Here is a 21,617-nt window from a genome sequence, read left to right on the forward strand (position 1 = left end):
TACAGTAAATGGCTGGACACAATGGCAATCTAAAGAAAAAATACTTGCATTGAATGGAAATCTAAATTGAGTCCTGAACCGTAGAAATGTGCACTCTTCTGGAGCGCTTGTCTCACTTCTTTATCACTTCTTCTTCTCTGTATATTCTGATATTAATTACGTGTTTTTCCAATTAGAATCTTCAGAGTCAACAGCCATGCTATTGGCTATGTGAGGTTGCACTTAAGCACAGCAGTGCTTTGAGCTAAACACTCATGGTAACATGCTCACAATGACAATGCTAACATGCCGATGTTTAGCAGGTGTAGTGTAGACCATGGTCAACATCTTAGTTTAGCCTGTTAGCACGCTAACATTAGCTAATTAGCACTAAACACAAATTATGATGACTTTGATTTGAATATAATTAGTCTTACTGGTAAACCAATGTGTTGGACAATAATAATTGTGACCTGATGTTGGCGCTTGACAAGAAGGGGATCACCAAAATGATTATAATTCCTCCTGAGGGGGACAAGAATGTTTGTACCAAATTCTATGGCAATCCATCAAATAGTTGTCATGATATTTCACTCAAAACCACAAATGTCAACCTCATGGTGGCGCTAGAGTAAAAGTCAGGGGATCAGCAAAGACGGTAGGATTCATCCTTTGGGAACCATGAATGTCTGTATACAATTTCATGGCAATCCATCCAGTATTTATTGAGATGTTTCAGTTTTTACCTGTATATGGAGACATTTTCTATGAGGTCTGTAGTCTCTGTGTCTGTGATGATGATGCCTTTCGGTGAGACTGTCAGTGTTACTTTCCGAAACTTTTTAGCTCTGGCTCTGGCCTGTGGATATGACATATGAAAACACATAATACACACACATACACACACATTAAAATCAGATAGAGAAAATCTTGCCACAGGTATAGACAGAGCTAGCCTGTCACTCTGACATAAATATAAGATGATCTCACTTCTGATTAAAAACCAAGAACCCTCAAAGCAGCCTGCATGAGTTGTCCCAGAAATGTGGGGAATTTATAAAAAGGTGACAGAACGGGGGGAGGAAAGCTGCAATGTGTAGCCCAGAATGAGTACTCGAGGTCGGGTTGGCAGCCACTGACTCCCCCTGCCGCTCTGCTCCATCTGGAGTTTCAGAAAATACGGCCATAGTGCTGAGCTTGCAGTCTGTGAGAGCGCCTGTTGACAATGACAATGACCTCCTTACCATGCAATTAGCTAGCAAATGAGAGCAGTTTAGTTTCACAACCAAATGATATCAGGTCAAGAATTAGTAGAGTGACTGTTAAATAAATGACTGAAAAAATACAGAGGGGAAAGAAGAAAGTAAGGAAATGATTTCATAATTTACCGCACATTTCTACATTCACCCTGCATGAGAACTCTTTCATTTTTGCAGGAGGTGAAATAAGGGCCAACAGTGAAGAGGATAAAAAGGAGTGGCACCTTTGCTTAAACAAAAACTAGGACTTCTGAAGGACAACAGGAATGGTGCCATAGCTTGCTGTAGGAGCCTAAATGCCCTGGCCATGGTGACAATGAACAGCACATTCTGCTTAAACACACAGCAGTTACAATATTGGAAACTGACATTATAATAGGGAGAGAAAGGGTGCTGTGGCAGCTTATTCACGTAGGAAGTGCTAACAAACACATTTTCTTCTGTCATGTTACTCATGTCATGCCACAAGGCAAAAACCAATCTGTCAGCTTGAGATACGCCAAGTTCAGCCTTGCTCTATATGTTCGGTCCCTCAGCCTTGTCTTATCATGACTAAAGCATGTAGCAAATGGAAAAGTAACCAATGTATTCAGTAATCCCATTCAGGTTGATTGGTTACCAAGGGAACAGACAGAGACAAGTGAGTTGCTTTTTCTGTCCTAGTGTAAATCAATTGAATCTTAATCCTGCCATTAGGTTCCGTTCAGTCTCTAACTGAGAAGTGGGAGGTTTATGATTAGGCTGCCTGTGCCAGGCTTTTCTTTCTGCAGAGAAAGCCCTTCCAACAGATTAGACATTCTTATTGTTGGCGGTGTTCAATGAAAAGGTGTGCATGTGTGTGAGCATGAAAGAAAAATTAGGAGGAAATAAATTTGTGTGCATAAAAACATGCAAATAATTGGGGGTTTTGTATGTCTACAAACTCACTGGTTGAAATGCCATATCATTATAACAGTCTGTTCGCAGTTTTCAAAACAGTCTTGTGAAAACTGACGGGATTCTGAATTGATGTAGAAAACTGCTCAGAAATCCCCTATGTGGCTCAGTGTTGTTAAGTAAACATCATATCACTGATTTGACTGCTGCACATGTGCAACCCTTGATAATCCTGGCAGTTGTGTTTCCATGCAGCCACACTGACCTTGATATAAACATTACCCAACTATAACTACATGCCAAGAGAATTACACAAAGTTGAAGTTGAATGACACTGATTACTTAGTTTAAAGTTATTCTGGTGGGCAGTTAAATATTTTCCAGAACATCTGAATCTAAACCTTTTCCTTAGAATGGACTGTTTGTCCTGCATGCTAACTTGAAAGGTCGCACTGATCCATTAATACTGACACTACACTTGGATGATTATGAAAGTGTCCACAATGGTTTTCTGGCCATGAGAATACATTTGCTGAGCTGTGACTGACTGAATTACTGACATAAAGGACAACTTATATTCATTGTCTGTAGTGGTACCCCAAGTTGTATTATACTGTAAACATGGTGCAACGATTTACCAATTTATCATAAATGATCACCCTGACTAAATATTGTCCTGGGTCAACAGAATAACATTGGTAAAATCTAAATTTGACAAGTATTCCCCTTTAAGTCATTCAGATAATGTGCACTGCAGTTTGAGGCTGTAATTTCACAAATCCACAAGAGAATTTCTATAAAAAGCATCGCTGTAATTGAAATCTTCACAATGTCACTCTGGAAATTTCACGTTGCTATTGAAGGTGCTGAGCTTGCCTACAGAAGTTTATGCAACATTGTTTGCAAACATCAGAACCAGTACAATCATATGTGCTGTATCACTAGTAGTACTTATCATAAAATGTCAGTCAATATAACTTCCATTATAAGGCTATATGAGTCAGAAAGGGACCAGTGACTCACAGTGGCAACAATTCTGTGAATGGCAGCTGAAGCCATGTCCTCTCCTTTGGGCTGGCCCACCAGGGTCATACCCAGGTACTTCACATTGAACACCATCCCCTCCAGCAGAGTCTCCTTGGTGTCCGTCCAGTTCTCTGGCAGCTCTGGTTGGGCAAAAAGACAGGATTTAGGAAATCAACAAAATGCTCTGATATGGCTAAACAAAGGTATATAATTAGAAGAATTGTGAAATGTACTTCACTAAAGTCCAGGAAAACAATTATCATCTTTTCCAATAGTTGTGGATGGACGCTTGAAAATGATAGATGTCACATAATGCACTTAAATAGTCATATCAGTTATTTTGAAAGGGGGCTCACATGTTAGGAAAAATCACCTTGAAAGAAATGTGTCACAACTCCTTAAATATACATTTAAATTTCTAAAAATCTGTCAGAATTAGTTTTCAAGTCAGTGTCTTCATTGTATAGTTTGTTGAGCAGACTGTTTACTACCCTCAGCACAGACAGCATGAGAGTTGGCAGAGTAACATCACAGCAGAGTAGACAATGCTGTGGATAAACAGTCAGACTTTGCACAAATTATGTGAGATATTAATATTAATAATTCTGTGATCAGAAAAGTTGAAAATTGTGTGTGCAAATACATCTTACATGCTATTAATCTCTTACGTTCTCTTACAGGGTAAGAAGCTAAGGTTTCTATAGTAGAAAAATGTGTGGATCTCAGAAAATTGTTGCACAGGCCCCATAAACCCAGTCAGCTGGGCTCTGATGGACTGTACAAAATGGCTGCAATGTCCTGCTGTTGCTGTGATTTCCAACAGGTAGCACCAAGCTGTCCTCTAGCTGACGACTGTGGACAGGGAACGGGACTGCGCCCATGCAGAGAACTTAAAATATCTCTAAGCGACACCTGGACACCCTGCAGTGGAGCATCAGGAGAGGAACAACTTACAAAACTAAGCAACGGTCCAATTCTGTGATAACCTTAATGGGGCGATAAGTGAAACATGATCCATTAATTCACAGCATTTCCAAGCAGTCTTTTAACAGCAAAGACGCCGTGATAAAAACAACCACACAATATGTGCACGACCAACTGATGAATAGACATAGAAGTGAAATTCACATGCTTTGCCCTTCTTTGTTTCCCTTCTCCTTACAGAGGTATTTCTGCTCATAACACACACACACACACACACACACACACACACACACTGAAATGAGAGCGTGAGATTGACAAAGAGAATGAATATGAAAAGCATGTAGAGAGAGAGAGAGAGAGAGAAAGAGAAAGAGACACACACTATCAGTGTCCAACACTCTACTGGGCTATACTGGCAGCAAATTCTCCACATGGGCTGAGCCATCTGTCACTGGCAGGCCCCATGCAGCTGTGAAGGCGAACAGCAGAGACCACCATCCCCTTACAACGCTTCCAACAACTCTGAATTATTAACTAATCTTCAATCATGCCATGGGGCTACTTCAAAACCAGAGAGCACATTTGATGTTATTAAATGTGATTGCTTAGGTACATGGTGGGCAGCATGGTTTGTTGCTTTTGACTGTTCTGGATGAGAGGTATTGTGAGGATTAAGAATGAGAGTCTCATGTTTAGTCAAACATGGAAGTTGTGCCTTTGCTACTTAAAAGCAATTAATTGTTCTGAGCCAGCAGATTAGCCAGCATTAAAAAACATTCTTAAATGGTGGTGACCATTAATGCTCTATTGATCCATGAGGGAGAAATTCATGCTCTCTCTTTCCTCTCTCCACAGGAGGTCAGAGGTCAGGTTCAGCTACACTCTTAACAATGTAAAGGCATAATAAAATAAGGGACACTATTTCTGGAAAGGCAGTTTACTGTTGAATTTTACAAAAGAATCTTTAAACATCACAAACAAACATAATTCCATTCACTTCCTATGAATTGAAGGGACAGCAAAATTCTCAGCAGTGGATATTTAACTATCTTGGCAAATAAAACCAAATAATATTTGCATGGTTCTACACCAATTGTAAGATTGAAGTTTACCAATCCTAGAAAGCTACCGGTGGTTTGAAAACCACTACCATGCTACTAAAAGCTGTGGAAATGTACAGTTTTTGACATACAGAAAGCTAATGAAGAAAGAGCACAATGGGGTAAAAAACTAATAACAAACAGAGATGGGTATCGCCAATTAAGCGTTCTCTAAACCCATCCCCCAAACAGCAATTGTTCATTTATAGGTTAGCAATCGTAACTAGGCACTACAGGCCAGTTTCTAGCCTCTTCAAAACCAAAAATACAAGAGCAAAAGTGTACAGAATTGGTTAAACAGTGTTTTTATCTAAATTAACATAAGCTGCAAACATTAGTACGCCCAGCTAACAAGCTTACTATCTACACTTCTACGGCGAAGAGTTAGTATATCTAACTACATTAGATTTTGGGATTACATGTTACATTAGGAAAATTGCCAAGATGCTACCATATCAGAGTTTGGAGTAACATTAGGAGTTTTGTCCTGCTCTTTATTTGGTTTGGGGAAGTTCAATGCTAACAACCACAACCTAACTCATTACCAGAAGCAGCCTTACAGTCGTCATCATGACGGTAAGGAATGCTGACTTTTTACCTGGGACATGTAGTTTCAGCCTCAGTCTTTAAGCATTATATCTATATAGCCACCATGTGCATAGAGTATTTAAGACACTTTTACAGGGTAACTTCTTTAAAACGAGTTAGCTGGAAACATTAAAAAGTCAGCTGGTGATGGCGTTTTCAACCAACTCATGGAATTAGCGTTACTTAGCTAGCTAGCTGCAGCTGATAAAAACTGCTAGTGAGTCATAATTTCAGATGAATTTCACCTGGAAATGAGAAGCCTGATTTTGTTTACTTATGTGTGAAATCAGAGACCCACTGTTACTAAAAATTACTTTGAGCAGTAAATCTGCCACCGTTATGACTGTAAACTGCATATGCACCATACTGGAATGGAAAGCTTGACAGGTGTAGCAACAGTAACTAAGGGTGGTGGGGCTTAACGATTAAAATATACTTCACCTTGATCAAGTCTAATATCAGTCCTTCAATATAGTTTGGGTCATCCAAAGGTGCAATACAGCAACTCCTGGTCAAAAGATATATTGCATGGTTGCGTTCATTAAAAATGTCCCAGCACTACAAAGCTGAAGTGCTACAGTCCATGTTGTGTCTTCACCAGGCTACACACATAAATTATTAAAGAGCTGCATGTTGATGCTGCAGGGTTTCCAATATATTATCCCCCTAAAAGAGGAGCGCTTACATTTTTAATAAATCCTGTGTGAGTCTACAGAGGGTCTGGGACTGATAAGAGTGACAGGAACAAGCGCGGGGAGGCTAATTGGATTTTAACATGTTGAAGAAAATACTGAGGAAGACTAAAAATTTGAACTTTTATTTTTTTATATCCTGCACATTTGTCATCTGTGTTAGTGTGTGTTAGTGTAAGAGTGTGTGTGTGTGTCAAGGTGATCTAATTTAAAAGAGCACAAAACAAGATTAGGGAGGGCGAGGCCGTGGTGGTGCACTGACAATGTTTGCATCTTTATTAGACTGATGCCTGGCAACACTTTCACATCCAGGCTGTTGCGGTAAATGAACTGATTCCATTATGTTCACACAAAAGCCTCACAGTTGGGACACACACTAAAAGAATCAATGCATTACAATGAAGGTTCAGAGCAATTTGATGACATTTTGCCACACTCTGCCTAAAGTTACACGAGTTATAATACCATTGCCCTGAGATGTTGAGCACTGTACTAGACATTGTTGAGCAAAGGGAAGCATTTCACAGTAGCTGATCTGACTGTTGTAGTATAATAGGTACCATGCGCTCTGCACGCCTTCAGCTACATGCAGCGATCACCAGCTGTCTCTTTGAGCTCCACGCTCGGTAATTTAATTTGCACTGAGAAGTCGAAATCGTACCCCGATGAATTCTGCTCTGGCTGAACACCTTCACTGACGGTTAATTAATAACACAAACAGGAGCGCACAGATATGCACAGAGGCACGATATAGCAAGAAAGGGCATATGCACAGGCATGCAGGGGGGAAAACACACATTATTTCCCCAAGATACCATCATCCGAGTGAATTGCAAAAACTGTTGGAATAAGTGTGTGCTCCAGGATTCAAGCATTCCCTGTTTTCAATTTCCCTACAGGTCAGTAAGTAGGCCATTTTTTCTAAGGAGTTTCCACACACCATCTTGGTTTAAATCCATTGCAATAAGTACAAAATCAATATATGAGTAAGGAAACATTCAGCTTACTTTTTAGACCCAACTGACACCCCCATCCTCCACATCCTTCCTGATATGATCTCTTTGCCTGTTGTACTCATCTGATGGAACTTTGAATCTAGGACACCACCTTGACAGGGAAAATAGGCCGCACATTCAGGGAAGATGGTGTGCTGGGATGGTGTGTGTGGGAGGAGGGGGGGGTGTAACTGGTTTCCTGATTCTGCCTTGAGGGGGAACCAAGTAAAGTTAAGTCCTTCCTTTCAAGCTCTTGCTCTTCTTACTATTTTCTTAATTCTATCCCTCCACGCAACTCTTTCACCTACTGTATCCTCACTTCCTCTGGCTCTGATTGACCCCACAACAAAAAAAAAAACGTCTCCACATATATTTAAGAGACTAGCTTATTAGAGGGGCTTGGGGATATTAGGTACCTCTCAATCAGAGCTACAGTACAGGCTACTCCTCAAACATTGAAAACATCAACAAAGATGGAGTCATGAGTCAACAGCCTATGTTGCTAAGCAACCACAGATTTTATCACCAACAGCCCAACAGCAGCACGGAGGTGGTACCTGCAAATTACCTTACTGAACACCTTGGCTAGGCATCAAAAGAAGTGTACAAACCACATAAAGTGTTCAGATAACAGTGAAATTACCTTACGCTCTGAACTGGAGCAGTACATAAAACTCCCACCTCCGCAATAGAATATTATGGGCCCAAATATAAAAACTCATGTCACGCTATTTCAAAATGCTACCACCTCAACTTTAACTCCTTTCATTTCATTGTCCTCACACTGACATAAACCTGACATAAACAGGAATGTTACACCTGCTGCTGTGTTGCAAAAGATTAAGAAGCAAGTTTTACTACGGACAAAAACTGCAGCATCTCCATAAAATGTCTATAAAATAATGAAAAATGCCCATCACAATTTCCTGAAGCCAAAAGTAACATCTTCATATTGTCCGACCAACACTCCAAAATCCAAAGATTTTCAATTTACTATCATGTAAAACTTAGAAAAGCAGCACATCCTCACAAATGACAAGCTGGAAGGTTGTGAACTGAGGAAGGTTTGGCATTTTTGCTTAATCTATTATGAAAATAGTTGCCAATTATTTTTCTGTTGATCAACTAATTGATTAATCTACCACTTACCATTTCAGCTCTAGTATGTTTAGCGGTATTACACTTAATGCGATGAGATGGTGATTTTCTTGGAAACTCACTTCACTTCAAACTCAAAGAAGTTGTTTTTCTGAATACACACCCTGATGAAGGTGCCGAAACACAGTGGTTAAATACAAAACACCTCCAATAAGTGGTGTTGCCAAGTCGGTTTTTCTAGTAATGAACAGATAAAAATAGAATGCACTTTTACAAACTGGGTTTTACTGCTGTTCCTTATTTGACTACATTGGTTTACGCCATGGTGTATTCTTTTTCATCACTAAGGAAATCATATGACAATATGGCTTTTAGGGAGAGAGGAGGAAAACAAAAATCCTCTGAATATATGTTAGATTTTGGTCTACAAGTCCCTTGTTCCTTTAGTATGACCACTAACTCAAGTACAACCACCTTTTTATTTGCCACTACTGAAAAAGTATATATATTCTAGTACAGTAGAAGCATCAAGCTTCTGTACTTAGAAAAACAATTCTCTTCAAGCTTTTATTTCATTTTCACTGACAGGAAAAATATCTCTGGAGTAAAATAATTCAGGTTCATGAATCAACTATTTGCTCTAGAGGTCCTTGAAGGAATCAGTGCTGGTGTGGATCTTTCAACATAATCCCCTTTTCACCAAAACCCCTCATTAATTGCTTTCACTTCAAAACACCCTATCTACTGTTAATCATAATGATGATGTGAGTTATCTAGTATAGTATGCATGGCTGAGCAAACAGAGCTACTGCAAAGTGGGAGCTGTTTAGGACAGGGAATATGAAGGAAGACGTATGAATTTGTCGAGAGACTGACATTATGTAGCTTATCTTACATCAAAAACTGAGAAATAAGAGGATACTTTTAACAGACATCAAACATTACCTAGCATACATACTTGTAGCTGTTTAACCAAATTAAAAAAAAGGTGAAATAAACATTAACTCAATGTAAAAAAAATAAAATAAAAACCACTTTATAAGATATTAATATGTGTTAGATGAGAGGATTGTTACCACCCTCATGTCTGCACAGTTAATATGTAGCAGATACAGTATGTATAAGTTATTAAAAATTATAACCCAAAAACTATAATGTCCTGAATGCTAATTGCCTTTGACTGCAGTTATTATGCAAAACGTAGGCTTCGACCCCCCCCAACAGAAACCGTCCTCCAAAGGCTCTGTGAATCATTAATTAGAAAGGATCAAACCAACATTCTCACATACAGCAGTAAAACAGCCTTATCTTCTCTAAGAAGCATGTTTTGTCCTCAGATGTGTCCAGAGAATGAAATGGGATTAGCACTGGGGTTATTTTGCGGGCAAGAATTATTACATGCTTCAAATTAAGAGTCAACACAGACGTTTAAGTTTTGTTCCTGAATGACTTACAGTACTCTGTTTATAGCCGGCATCCCACAGGGAAAAAAGTGCTAATATTTGCTCCACAGACAGTGACAGTTGGTTCGTATGATGCTGTGCAGGAGGACTGAGCCAGATAAGCACACAATGATTTTTTTTTTTTAAAGCAACATTTCCAGGATGCAGAATTCATAGTGTATAGTGGCACCACAATAACTGAAAATAACACTTTAATCCAGTAACAGTGTTTTTCCCCAGAAGACAAGATAAAACAGTGCTGATGTGAACTGTATCTAGTTGATGTCAAATGATATTTGAAGTAGACCGGGATGTCACTGCAGCAGTACTTTTCCATGATAGTGTAAGTGTAGAACAACAACAGTATAACATAGTCAGGCCTATCCGAGACAGAAAAAAATCACCAGAAAAACTGCAACATTGGTCGTTTGTTCAAATGCTTACAGCAGCTATAATCAGTATTCCTTTCCTTAACAATAGATCAAATAACTGTGTATGTAAAAGAAGTCGCTTGTATTGACAAACCCACAGAGAATTATCATCAGACTCTGCAGTTCCCCTGAGCTTTACTGAACATTTAGCTTTTTAGTTTTCAGCTTATTTTTTGGTTTTAAGGTCCGCAACTTTGCTGGTTCACTCTCACCACTCTCATCAACTTCGTTACCAGCTGTAGGAGGCAGTTATTTTCAGCAAAAAAGCTAAAAAAAAAAACCAAAAAAAAAAAAAAAACCTGCTGCCTCCAAGTGGCCAAAAAATCAACTAATACAGGTTTAAAGTGGCCTGTTTATGTTTTACCAGCAAGCGACCGAACATGACTGTTTTTACTTAGAAGCAAAAGCATAAGTTGTGTGACATTGTTTTACTAGGATTGGGGTAGGTGGGTGGGTAAACAAAGTGTCTGACTTTGACACAGAGACCACTGATTGCAGCCCGTGTCCTTACAACAGTCAACATTGGTTTCTGTTAACCATGACCATGATCATTTCCTAACCTTAACTAAGAAGTTTTAGTTTCCTAAATTTAACAAAACTTTAACTATAGAGGCGGCAGAAAACACTCAAATGAATCATTCTTGGAGAAGTCATATGGGTCATTTGGGAGAGCACTGACAAACAACCTATTTTGCTGTTTAAGTATGAGGACTTGTTGGCCTATCCTCTGTTAAATAAGGGCTTATTCAGAAAAGATTGTGTAAAGCCATATCAATGCTCATTTATCTTCTTCACTATGCGCTAATTAATCAAACACAACACTGCAAGGGGAGGGATTGTTCGTTATACAGACTGTTTACAATCTCCTGACAGTGAGAGTTTATCATTGACAAAAGCACATTAAATATGGAGGTGACTTGCACAGTAAATGTCCATTGAAAGTGCCTTGCATAATGTTTATTGAGTGATTCGGCACCCACTGTTTGTCTATGCCTGACATGTAGACTGCTGCTATCTGTTAAATTAATACTTTTGTGATTTCCATATAGGTCTGAAGCACCCAAGTCCATTTTTCTACCCAATGACCTGTAGCATATTTCATCCTACAGTTACTACTTTAACAATTATTTTATTTGTTTCTATATGTAGAAACCGGAATTTTTTGTGACTGAACCACTGCGGATAAACTCAAAACTGTAATAGTAAAGTACGAGGAGAACAGGGGTTCTATCAACACCTATGTTATGAAAGAGTAAGAGCCATGCCAAAATAACAACCATATTAACCATGCAGACATTTCTATACTGAAGGAAATCTTTCCTTGCGGCTATTTATTCATAAAGCATAATTGCTCAGCACCGTGGAAGGATTGTTTTCATTAGCAATTCAAACAGGGCATGATTTTCTCTTTGTTGATACAGATCTTTTCCCCCTGGAGTCTGCTGGCTCCCATTTCAACAACTTCATCAACTATAAATAGCTCCCTCAACAGAAATCCATTCATGAAATAATAGGTTTATATTTAATATTTAGTTTTCTATTCAAGGGTAAAGATGTAACTCAGAAAAGAATAAAGAAAAAGCCAGTAACCCCGGGTTTCCAATCCCCATCTCAAGCTGAGTGCTAGGAAAACAGCACTTTGCTTGAGCAATCATTAGCTTTCCCATCCATTATCACACCAAAGCAAAACAAGTCACCTTCGAGAGCTGCTGATCTCATTTGAGACAGTGTATCTCTGCGCCCCTTTAATAAATAAGGGCTTCCCACAGGAATCCCCTCTAATGCGGGAGAGCACTTTAGACCCTTCCACTGATGGATGCTAGTCTCACACAACCGGATACCTCGGCTTCTCAGGTCTAATGTCTCTGTAGTATCAGGGGGTATCAAAGGGGTAATCAATGTGAGTGCTCAAGCTGTGCTATATGCATTCATTCATTTCATCCTGTGGGGACCATGACTGTATGTATCAAATTTTATGGCAATCCATCCAATGGTTGTTGAGTAATTTCACACAAAACCTCATGGTGGCGCTAGAGGAAAAGTCAGAGGATCGCAGAAGTCATCCTGTGGGGACCATGAATGTCTGTAGAAAATTTCACGACTATCCATCTGATATTTGTTGAGACATTCAGTCTGCACCAGAGTGGTGGACAGACCGACAAACTGACAATGCTATCCATTGAGCCATGCTGCTAGTGTGGCTAAAAAAGAGAAATGCTATGTAAATTATGTAAAATCATAATTTCATCACAGAGACCTGACACTTTATGATGTTATATTTCCATCTTGCTTACAAAGAGCACTGTGCTATTTCTAATGTCTTTTTAAGAGGATATAAATAAAAACATACATTCAGTGATTTATTTTAAACCTGAAAAACATACATAAGAGGTAGAAGTGCTTTTCTCAGACTTTTCACCCTGTCAGAGGTTGCCTGACAGGTGATGGCCAGGGCAAAAAAAGTCTGCAAATCCCTCTGTGCAACTCTTAACACTTATTGCTGTGATCGCACTGCTGTGATCGTTATAATTGAAAGAGATGAACCTATCAACATTATTATCAACTTAGAGCTTCTCTCATCTGCATTTTAGCGGCTGGACATCAAGAGGACTCTGTTTAGAGAGGTTTGTAGAACAGACCTCAAACAGAAAATATGAGACAAAAATAGGATTTTGAAAAGTGAGGGGGAAATGTCTCTCACATTTCAAGTGGAAATTAGGCCCTTGTATTCATGGTATGACCTTATCCAACTTTGCCAAGGGCACCTTAAAATAATTTTTATGTAAAATAGATGTGAATAATTTAACACAAAAATTATAAACAAAAATAATTCAAATTAATCAAGACAACTAAAGAGCAGCAGGATTTTTTTTTTTTTACATTTTTGGGTTTGAACATAAACAGCTCATCTAAATTCGTTTGACAACCACGACATCAAGATAACTTGTGTTATGAGAAAATCTTGTTTATATTTGTGCTTTGTTTAAAACATAATAGCATGCACACTGTTTCTATACAGCACTGAGCTACAGAAGTTTTCCATTCTCACGGTACAAAGTTATTTTTAGGAGTGGGTTCCTCGGCTCTTGGTGCTGAGCTCAGATAGGGACACGATGTGTCAGAAATGGTGAGGGGAGTTTGAATTTTTCAGAGGAACAGAACACAGAGATGGGATTTAGCTCTTCAGCGCGGCAGCAGGTTCAGCTAATGTGCGCACACACACACACATACACACACACACACACACACACATCTGCAGTACTTAATCTCTCTCTCTCACACACAAACAGAATAACAATTGAAAACATGCTCAATAAGACTCTTACACCAGAGTGACGGCAAATATCCCATTTCACAGACAGCTGCCACGGACATCACACAGAAAGAGAACTCGGATGCTAGGACTTCACTTTACACGTTAAACAGGAAGATGGATTGTGTATGCGTGTGTCTATGTGTGTGTTGTTGTTGCAGCAGCCTGAACAGGCAACTCTCCCAAGATAGGGTCTCTCAGTTTCCTTGTGTTGCATAATTCACTTTACTTCGGGCCAGGGAACCTTGTTGGTGCTAAAAACACTCCAGAGAAACTGCACAGAACTGCATAATAATGAGCTGTATATAAGACACTCTGTGGTTTGATTACACATGTTAGTGTTTATGGAGGTGAAAGAGGGAGCCAGGCATGTATTTAGTAAGTGTTTGACTGTAGGAGTGAAGGATGCCCTCATGGTTGTTAATGTTAAACAGGCTAACAGTGATAAAATTTAAGCTTAGATAACCTTGAAGGGTTTAAAAGAACATATGCGTTACCAAACATAACCCCTTACAACACATGCTATTATATACTGTGGGCCACAAGAAAATGTTATACACTTGCCATAACACAAATTCCAAAGGTCTCACAAAGAAAATCAATATAGAATATGATGTGGAGCAGTTTTTAATAACATGAGGCAGAGGCTTTAAAATCAATATTTGTGGAGTGCAACAGTGAAGAAAACTCCAAACCTAACAGGCACAAGACAGCATGTGAAAGAGTGAAAAAAATCACCATCATGAAAGATTTGATTCAGTATATCAATGTGTTGAAATTTAGTTATTGGGGGATAAATACAACTACAGCCTAAGATACAACAAAATCAGATATAATAACAAGTTAATAAGGGAAATTTTGAGTAACATTTGCAGTAACCTTAAGAACATATAAAAAGTAGGTTTTAAAAGATTCAACCAAACCCCCTGATACATACCATAAAAAGTCACAGCAGCACTAACACACACACACACACACACACACACACACATCCTGTTAGATCCTTCACACATCCTTATTCAAGTGTCTTCACACTAACTCCTTTGTTTTGACTACAGAGCAAGAAAAGATCCCCGCTGTTCAATGTATCTTCAGCTAAAATGTCCTCTGTTATGCTGAAACCACAAGGAAGAATTAAGGTGAATCTCTGTGGCACATTGGGGATTTTAAAAGGCATTAATACAGAAATGATAGTTGTGGAATAAAGGACAGAAGGGCTCTCGCTAAGCTTTGACTAAACCCAGACCTTTGACAGAAAAAGAATGAGGCATTATTAAATTTCAAAGTACCCATAGCTGCAGGATTAAAACACAAGAAAAGTGTGACAAGACGAGCATTTAGTGTAGTGAAACACTTGTCAACCCAGCAAGGGGTTGAATAGCATTGCTCTCACCTGCCCAGACAAACCACCAATAATGCTCCAGAGTTTCATTTAACCTGCTCCAAGCATGTTAAGTGTGACAATATCCTAAATCCAATTAATACGGTACCTCCTCTGGACTGAGGCTACATCCACACTACTACATTTTCGTAGACGAAAATACGTCGTTTTAAAACGAAAACGATCTCCGTTCGGACGAGCATTTCATCTGTTTCAGAAGTAATCTCCGTCCATACTAACACGCCTGAAAACGCATATCACATGACCATTCACGTACACTGGGCATGCGCGTGCCGGTGTAAACAGGAACAGGACAAAAATAATAAGGTAGGGAAACGTGACAGCTCTTCTCAAAATCCTCCCGGAAAATGCTGTTTTTATTAACAGTGTAAATAAATAGCATTTTGTTTGTCTCTTTATTGTAAGTCTTTTTGTGTTTTTCTAAATGTAAACAATCCATTCCGTCAATGTACAAACTCAAATACTCAATATCACGACACATACTCCGAGTTCACATTAGCCAATGATGCTTATAGCCTACATAGCGTTACACACATACTCTTTTAGTTGAGCTATTCTTTAAACTGCATTTGTATTGTATTTGCTTTACAGCAGAAGGCTGATGCTAAAAAACACGTGCAAAATGGCTGAACACACTAACAGCAGGCTAAGCTAAGAGCAAACGTTTAAACATTGATGCATTAAAACTAATCCATTATAGACAAAAAAGTCCATTTAACAGTAGCCTACTTGTAGTCACAACCTCGTACATTCAAAGATTGTTTCCCGTTTCTGTTGATGTAGTCTGTGGATTATCCTTGTGGCATAACTTTACCGTGTGTTTGCTAGAAGAAGCGAACGCGGGTGTCTGCATCATCGTTTCCAAAAGCCTCCCCGTTTTTTGCCTGTCCAGACTAAAAAGCAACCCAAGAGTTTGAAAACTGGGCTTATCCATTTTAGGGGCTCGAAAATGCCGGAGTAGTGTGGACGCTAGGTGTAAACACAGCAAAACATATGTGTTTTTAAACGAAAACATAGTAGTGTGGATGTAGCCCAAGGTAAGTGCAACCCAAAACAGCCCCTTTGTAAGCTAAACTGGATTCACAGGAGGATGATGCAAAACAAACATTTGTTAAATATTATTTTCAACACAAAATATGAGCTATAGTATAAGAAACTCCCAGAAGGCCACTGACCAGAAAGAAATAAAAATATAGGCTGACAAAAATAAGAGTCTACCCCTAACCCAGTGCTTTGAGCTAAATGCTAACATTAGCAAGCTAATATGCTTGCAATGGCAACACTAACATGCTGATGTTTAGCAGGTATGTTTACAGTTTGGTAATAAAAGAGCATAAGAATAATATTTAATCTAATGTCAGAGTGAGTGTTTTGTGTGAAATGTCAGTGAAACACAAAATAGGACAAACAATAAAAAATGGGCATAAAGTTCTACAGAAATTAAAAACTAAGTGGGGAAATAAGAGTCAAGTAGGAAGCAGACAAATACAGAGGCTGTGCAGAGCTGTCACTGAGGTAGCTGTGCTTTTGACAATAATCCAACTAATCAGACTGTTGGGGGGATTTAGCTCATGTAGTTTTCTTCAGAACAAAGTGGAGTCAAAAGGTCATGCACTCACAAAATCCGGTGGTATTATTCATGCAACTAAATAAAACTGCATTTGAACATCATGTTCACTGAGTCATTTTGCTATATTTTACATGCGCTAAAAGGGAAATGGCTATGAAGTACTTTTTGAAGGGGAAAATGCAATGTCTGTTAAATCTAGTTAAGGCAAATTCACTAATAATAAAGACTGCAGAAAACAGACAGAACCAAATCCTGATTATCTAATGATAATTGTGAGCTTTTTTGAGTCATGAATCAAAAGACCCTGAGGGATACATGATGGGTTTAAATAACTTAAATCATCAATGCAATGCAAGCAATAACTCACAACTTTGGCAGCTACTGATCTTTGAAAAATTAAATCCATTAGACAGGTTACTTTCCTAAAAGCACGTTCCATGAAAACTCATTAGCAGCACTTTATCATCTAATCCATCCTCAGTCTGTGACTGGTGAGACTGATTAGTGTGTGAGCATGAATTATGCAGCGCATAGGTGGGAAATCTGCTCAGTTAAATCACCATCTAATACACTCAGTTCAGCTAAGAGCACATATTGGTTTAACTGGTCTTATAAATGACGTGTGTATATTCTATACAGACCTTGGTGAGTGCAAGATGTATGAGTAAGTGTTTCTTCTTTAAGTGGAACTGGAAATGATGGACCACCAGGTTATAAAATTAACAAAAATCTCAGCTGTTACCTTAGTTTGAAAATATATATATTTCAAACAAACTTCTTTCACGTTGTCATTATCGGGTATTGTTTGTAGAATTTTGAGGAAAATAATGAATTTAATCCGTTTTGGAATAAGGCTGTAACATAACAAAATGTGGAAAGCAGTGTGAATACTTTCCAGATGCAATGAATGAATGAATAAATAAATGTATGTATGTATGAATGACTGTTTTAGCACAGCAGCATGGAATATTCTGCAAATCCACCTAAAAGTTAAAACACTTACAGTATAATCTCTGTAACTTCAACCCTGCTTTTTATTTGCTATTTTCTTCTGTTTGTCTGTTCTTGGTACATTATTTATGTGTGTGTGTGTGTGTGTGTGTGTGTGTGTGCGCAACTGTAAACAGGGCATTGCTATAAAAGGTCACGTACTGTATTCAAATTCAACCTTTCCTGTAGACATCGTGTTAAATAAATCGCGGATCTAACCACTGAAAGCATAGCATTCAGGCAATGTGAAGGAAATGCAAACTGGTTCCACTGTAAACTCTTTCATAGCGACGTTTGAGGATTATATAGTAGTAACAATAACACTGAATTTTTTAATAGTAATCTTTCAGTGGTTTAAGCAACTACAGCTGAAACAATTAGTTGACTGATCAATTAGTTGATCGACAATAAAATAATCGGCAAATATTTCGATAATAGTGTTTCAGTCATTTTTCAAGCAAAATTAGTGAAAAACACCAAAAATTCTCTGGTGTCAAGTTTCTCCAAAGATTTTCTGTTTCTCTTTGTTTTTAATCATTGTAAACTGAATATTGGGCTTTGGACTTTTTGGTTGGACAAAACAAGACATTTGAAGACCTCACCGGGCACATTTTTCACTATTTTTTGACATTTTATAGCCTAAACAATTAATTGCAAAAAATAATCATTAGTTGCAGCTCTACGAGCAACACAAACAAAATTACATTCACCATTCACTATTGTACGTGTATTATACGTTCACTATTGTATTGTGGAGGCAGCAGAAATCTCAGAAGTGCATATCTCAGAGAAAAACAAAACTAACTGCTTGACTGGTTACCACTACGGGTGGTGAGAAAATATGTTTTCTGTAATTTGGGTAAAATCTCTCTTTCAATGGGCTTCCCAGTCCACACAGCCAGATTATACTGTATTTGGTACTCAAAGCAGCATTTTTGACAATTTATTTCCAGATCATAACAGAAATTCAAATACTCAATACATCAATTCCCAATTGTCAACTCCTCTTTTTATTTATCACATTGAAAGCAAAGGAATCCCAAGTAATTTTCTTACGCACTAATCCTAGCCTTCATCCCTCTCATTGCCATTGTATAGCTAACATTCCCTCTATTATTATCACTGTATATTCCCACCATTGCCTCTGGTCTTCCTCCTCTTCACTGGTTTGTCCCTGACTCATGGGTTCCTGAGTCTTAACGAGCCACTGAGAGATAATTGCTCCTCGAGGGCCAGTGCTAACTGACACTACTGCCTCCTGCATGTCATTCAGTCAAGCCCCTGTCAGGTTTAATAGAACTGCCAGCTGTGTTCACTGCCAGAGTTTCCAACCAGTCAAACCTAATGACTGTTGAGTCCACTAATTTCAGATCTAGCTCTTCTCTGGACTTCAAAGCACAGCAATACAAACCGCATATTCTGACATTTTCCTCAAAGCAATACATCTAACAGAAGCACACTTGAGATGTGTATTCAAGAACTAAATGAAGCTAGTTATTTTCAGTTTTTTCTTTGATATTGATCACACAGCTGTTCAGCATGATATTTACACCACTAAAATAATTACAAAAAACAATCCCAAACCCAAGGTTACTCTTACTGGATTCAACTTAGTCTGTCCCAAAGCCACACAATTATAAATTGATGCAGACTGTACAGCATGGATGTCCTTGGTGCCAAGGGCAAGTGTGTGTGACTTCTGAGATACGGAAAGGTCCGTACTGCTTCTGTGTGACGTGATCCAAAGGGATGGCTTATACTCCAGGCACATGCTGTGCCCTCTTCCGTCCTGCCATTGGCTTTGACCTCAACAGATGACAACGGATGGCCACGAGGGGCGATGGGGAAATGCTGTACATGTCAGCTTTCTGCTGGCGAAAGAACTGAAGACTGGCTTCATACATGTCCAGAAATAGATCGTTTTATGTTAGTAAGGTAGAGTGAAAATGAAATTATTCTGCCTGTTTTTTTACTTGTGAAAAGAGTGCCTCTTGGCTACATGGCTAGTATAATTTAATACAGTAACCGATTATCCTGGATTTTACTATTTATCATGCAGACTGTGTGTCTCATCCCGAGGGTGTACAAATACAGAAGAAGAGATCTGGTTGTAATAAAAAGTTGTCACAGGCACTAATAGAATCAGTCAGAAGTGCACATTATCAGTAGAATACAGTATTCAAAACTCACATTCGTAAGCCACAGCTGCCACAGTCAATACTGTTTCAATTTGTTAGATTCATCTTTTCGGGACCATCTTATAAAAAAGAAGGTTAACATACACAGAGCCATGAGTATCTACAGCGAATTTCATGAAAATCCTGGATTAGTTTTTAGCCCTTCAGCCTGAGGGAAGAAGCTGCTCTGTAGTCTGGTTGTACGGCAGCAGATACTTCTGTATCTCCTGCCAGACGGCAGCAGGGTGAACAGGCTGTGGCTGGGGTGGGTACTATCTTTTAGTATCCTTTGGGCTCTGCGCAGGCACCTCACCTCACCGATATCACTGATGCTATTGGTTGGTACCAATGATCTTCTGAGCGGTTTTAATCATCTCCTGCAGAGCCCTCCAGTCCTGGGCCGTGCACATCCCATGCCAGTTTGTGATGTTTCCAGTCAGGATGCTTTCTGTTGCTCCTCTGGAAAAGTTAACAAGAATTTGCCACGGGAATTTTGCTTTCTTAAGTTTTCTTAAGAAATACAGCCATTTCTGAGCTTTCTTGACCGGGGTGGAGATGTGAGAGGACCATGTCAGGTTCTCTGTGATGCTGATTCCCAGGAAACTAAAACTATTCACCTGCTCCACCTCAGCTCCACTGATCTAGACAGGGGTGTGTGTCTTTGCCTCCTTTTTCCTAAAATCAACAATTAGCTCCTTGGTTTTGTTGATGTTTAACAGTAGGTTGTTCATGTGCACCACTCTGCAAGATTGTTGATTTCCTCCCAATATGAAGTCTCATCTTTGTTTGTAATCCGGCCGATGATGGTGGTGTGATCTTCAAACTTCACAACAGAGTTGTCTCCATGTCGGGGGCTGCAATCATGGGTGTACAGCGTGAATAGGAGGGGGCTGAGCACACAGCTCCAGTGTTGAGCACTAGAGTGGAGGAGGTGTGACTGCCAATCCGAACTGTCTGGGGTCTGTTTGTACGAAAGTCCAATATCCAATTACAGAGTATGGTTCTCAAGCCCAGAGTGCTGGGTTCCAATCAGTTTCATGGGGGAGATTGTGTTGAATGCTGAGCTGTTGCCCCTTATCATGTCCAACAGTACCCAAGCATAGAATGACACTAATTTAAGTTGGGACTTAATATCTACTGTATTTGGTTACATGGTGTATGTAAAGCATACATAAGTATTACTGTAGTTGTAGCATCTTTTGCTCCGTGAGGAAAAATAATAATTTTTTTAGACTGATTTGACTTGAGAAGAAACTCCTCAACAACTTAAAATTGGCTCATTCGCAGTGTTTCCCAGTTTATTAATTAACCCACTTTTATTTTCTTTGTGCATAAGAGCTGATAGTTAAGTGATGGAATTATTACACTGCTCTTAATAAGGCCGACAAGACATGCATTTAATCTCTATGCAGTCTACCTTGCTGCTGCAGCCTTTACATTAACCTAACTGTATTCACTTCAGACTTGTGCTGTGTTGGATGTGTTACAGAAATGTCACTTGGTCCGACATGGTAACATTGCCGTCATGACTTTTACATTTAAGTGACTCAGGTGCTCATTCAGACATTAAATTGCCATTAACGTAACAAGGTGCATGTCTGAAAGAGGCTTTTGAGACACATTGGTCATTGACCAAAGTGTTGGTCAAGGGAAAAGTTTGACCTTACAGTCGTGTTAGCAGAAAGGTCAGGTGCTAACCAAACTAATCATGCCAGTATGTTTAGTAAAGTTTCCCATGTGCTTAAGAGTGGCGCA

The 21,617-nt window shown here is 39.0% G+C and overlaps 1 protein-coding gene across 6 annotated transcripts in view; it reads right to left on the reverse strand.

Moving 5' to 3' along the window:
* si:dkey-71h2.2 (low density lipoprotein receptor adapter protein 1) overlaps positions 1-21,617 on the reverse strand; it is a 45,087-nt gene that overhangs the window by 20,627 nt on the left and 2,843 nt on the right. For all 6 annotated transcript variants that reach the window (XR_006374960.1, XM_044169614.1, XM_044169612.1 and 3 more), the window contains exons 2-3: positions 3,138-3,280; positions 726-838 (exon numbers count right to left, since the gene is read on the reverse strand). Coding sequence is in view for 5 of the 6 variants with exons in the window: in XM_044169612.1 (XP_044025547.1) it covers positions 726-838; positions 3,138-3,280 (256 nt within the window). In the remaining variant the exon portion in view is untranslated. The remainder of the gene's footprint in view (positions 1-725; positions 839-3,137; positions 3,281-21,617) is intronic.

Source organism: Siniperca chuatsi, linkage group LG16 (assembly GCF_020085105.1).
Source record: "Siniperca chuatsi isolate FFG_IHB_CAS linkage group LG16, ASM2008510v1, whole genome shotgun sequence".
Taxonomy (NCBI): Eukaryota; Metazoa; Chordata; class Actinopteri; order Centrarchiformes; family Sinipercidae; genus Siniperca; species Siniperca chuatsi.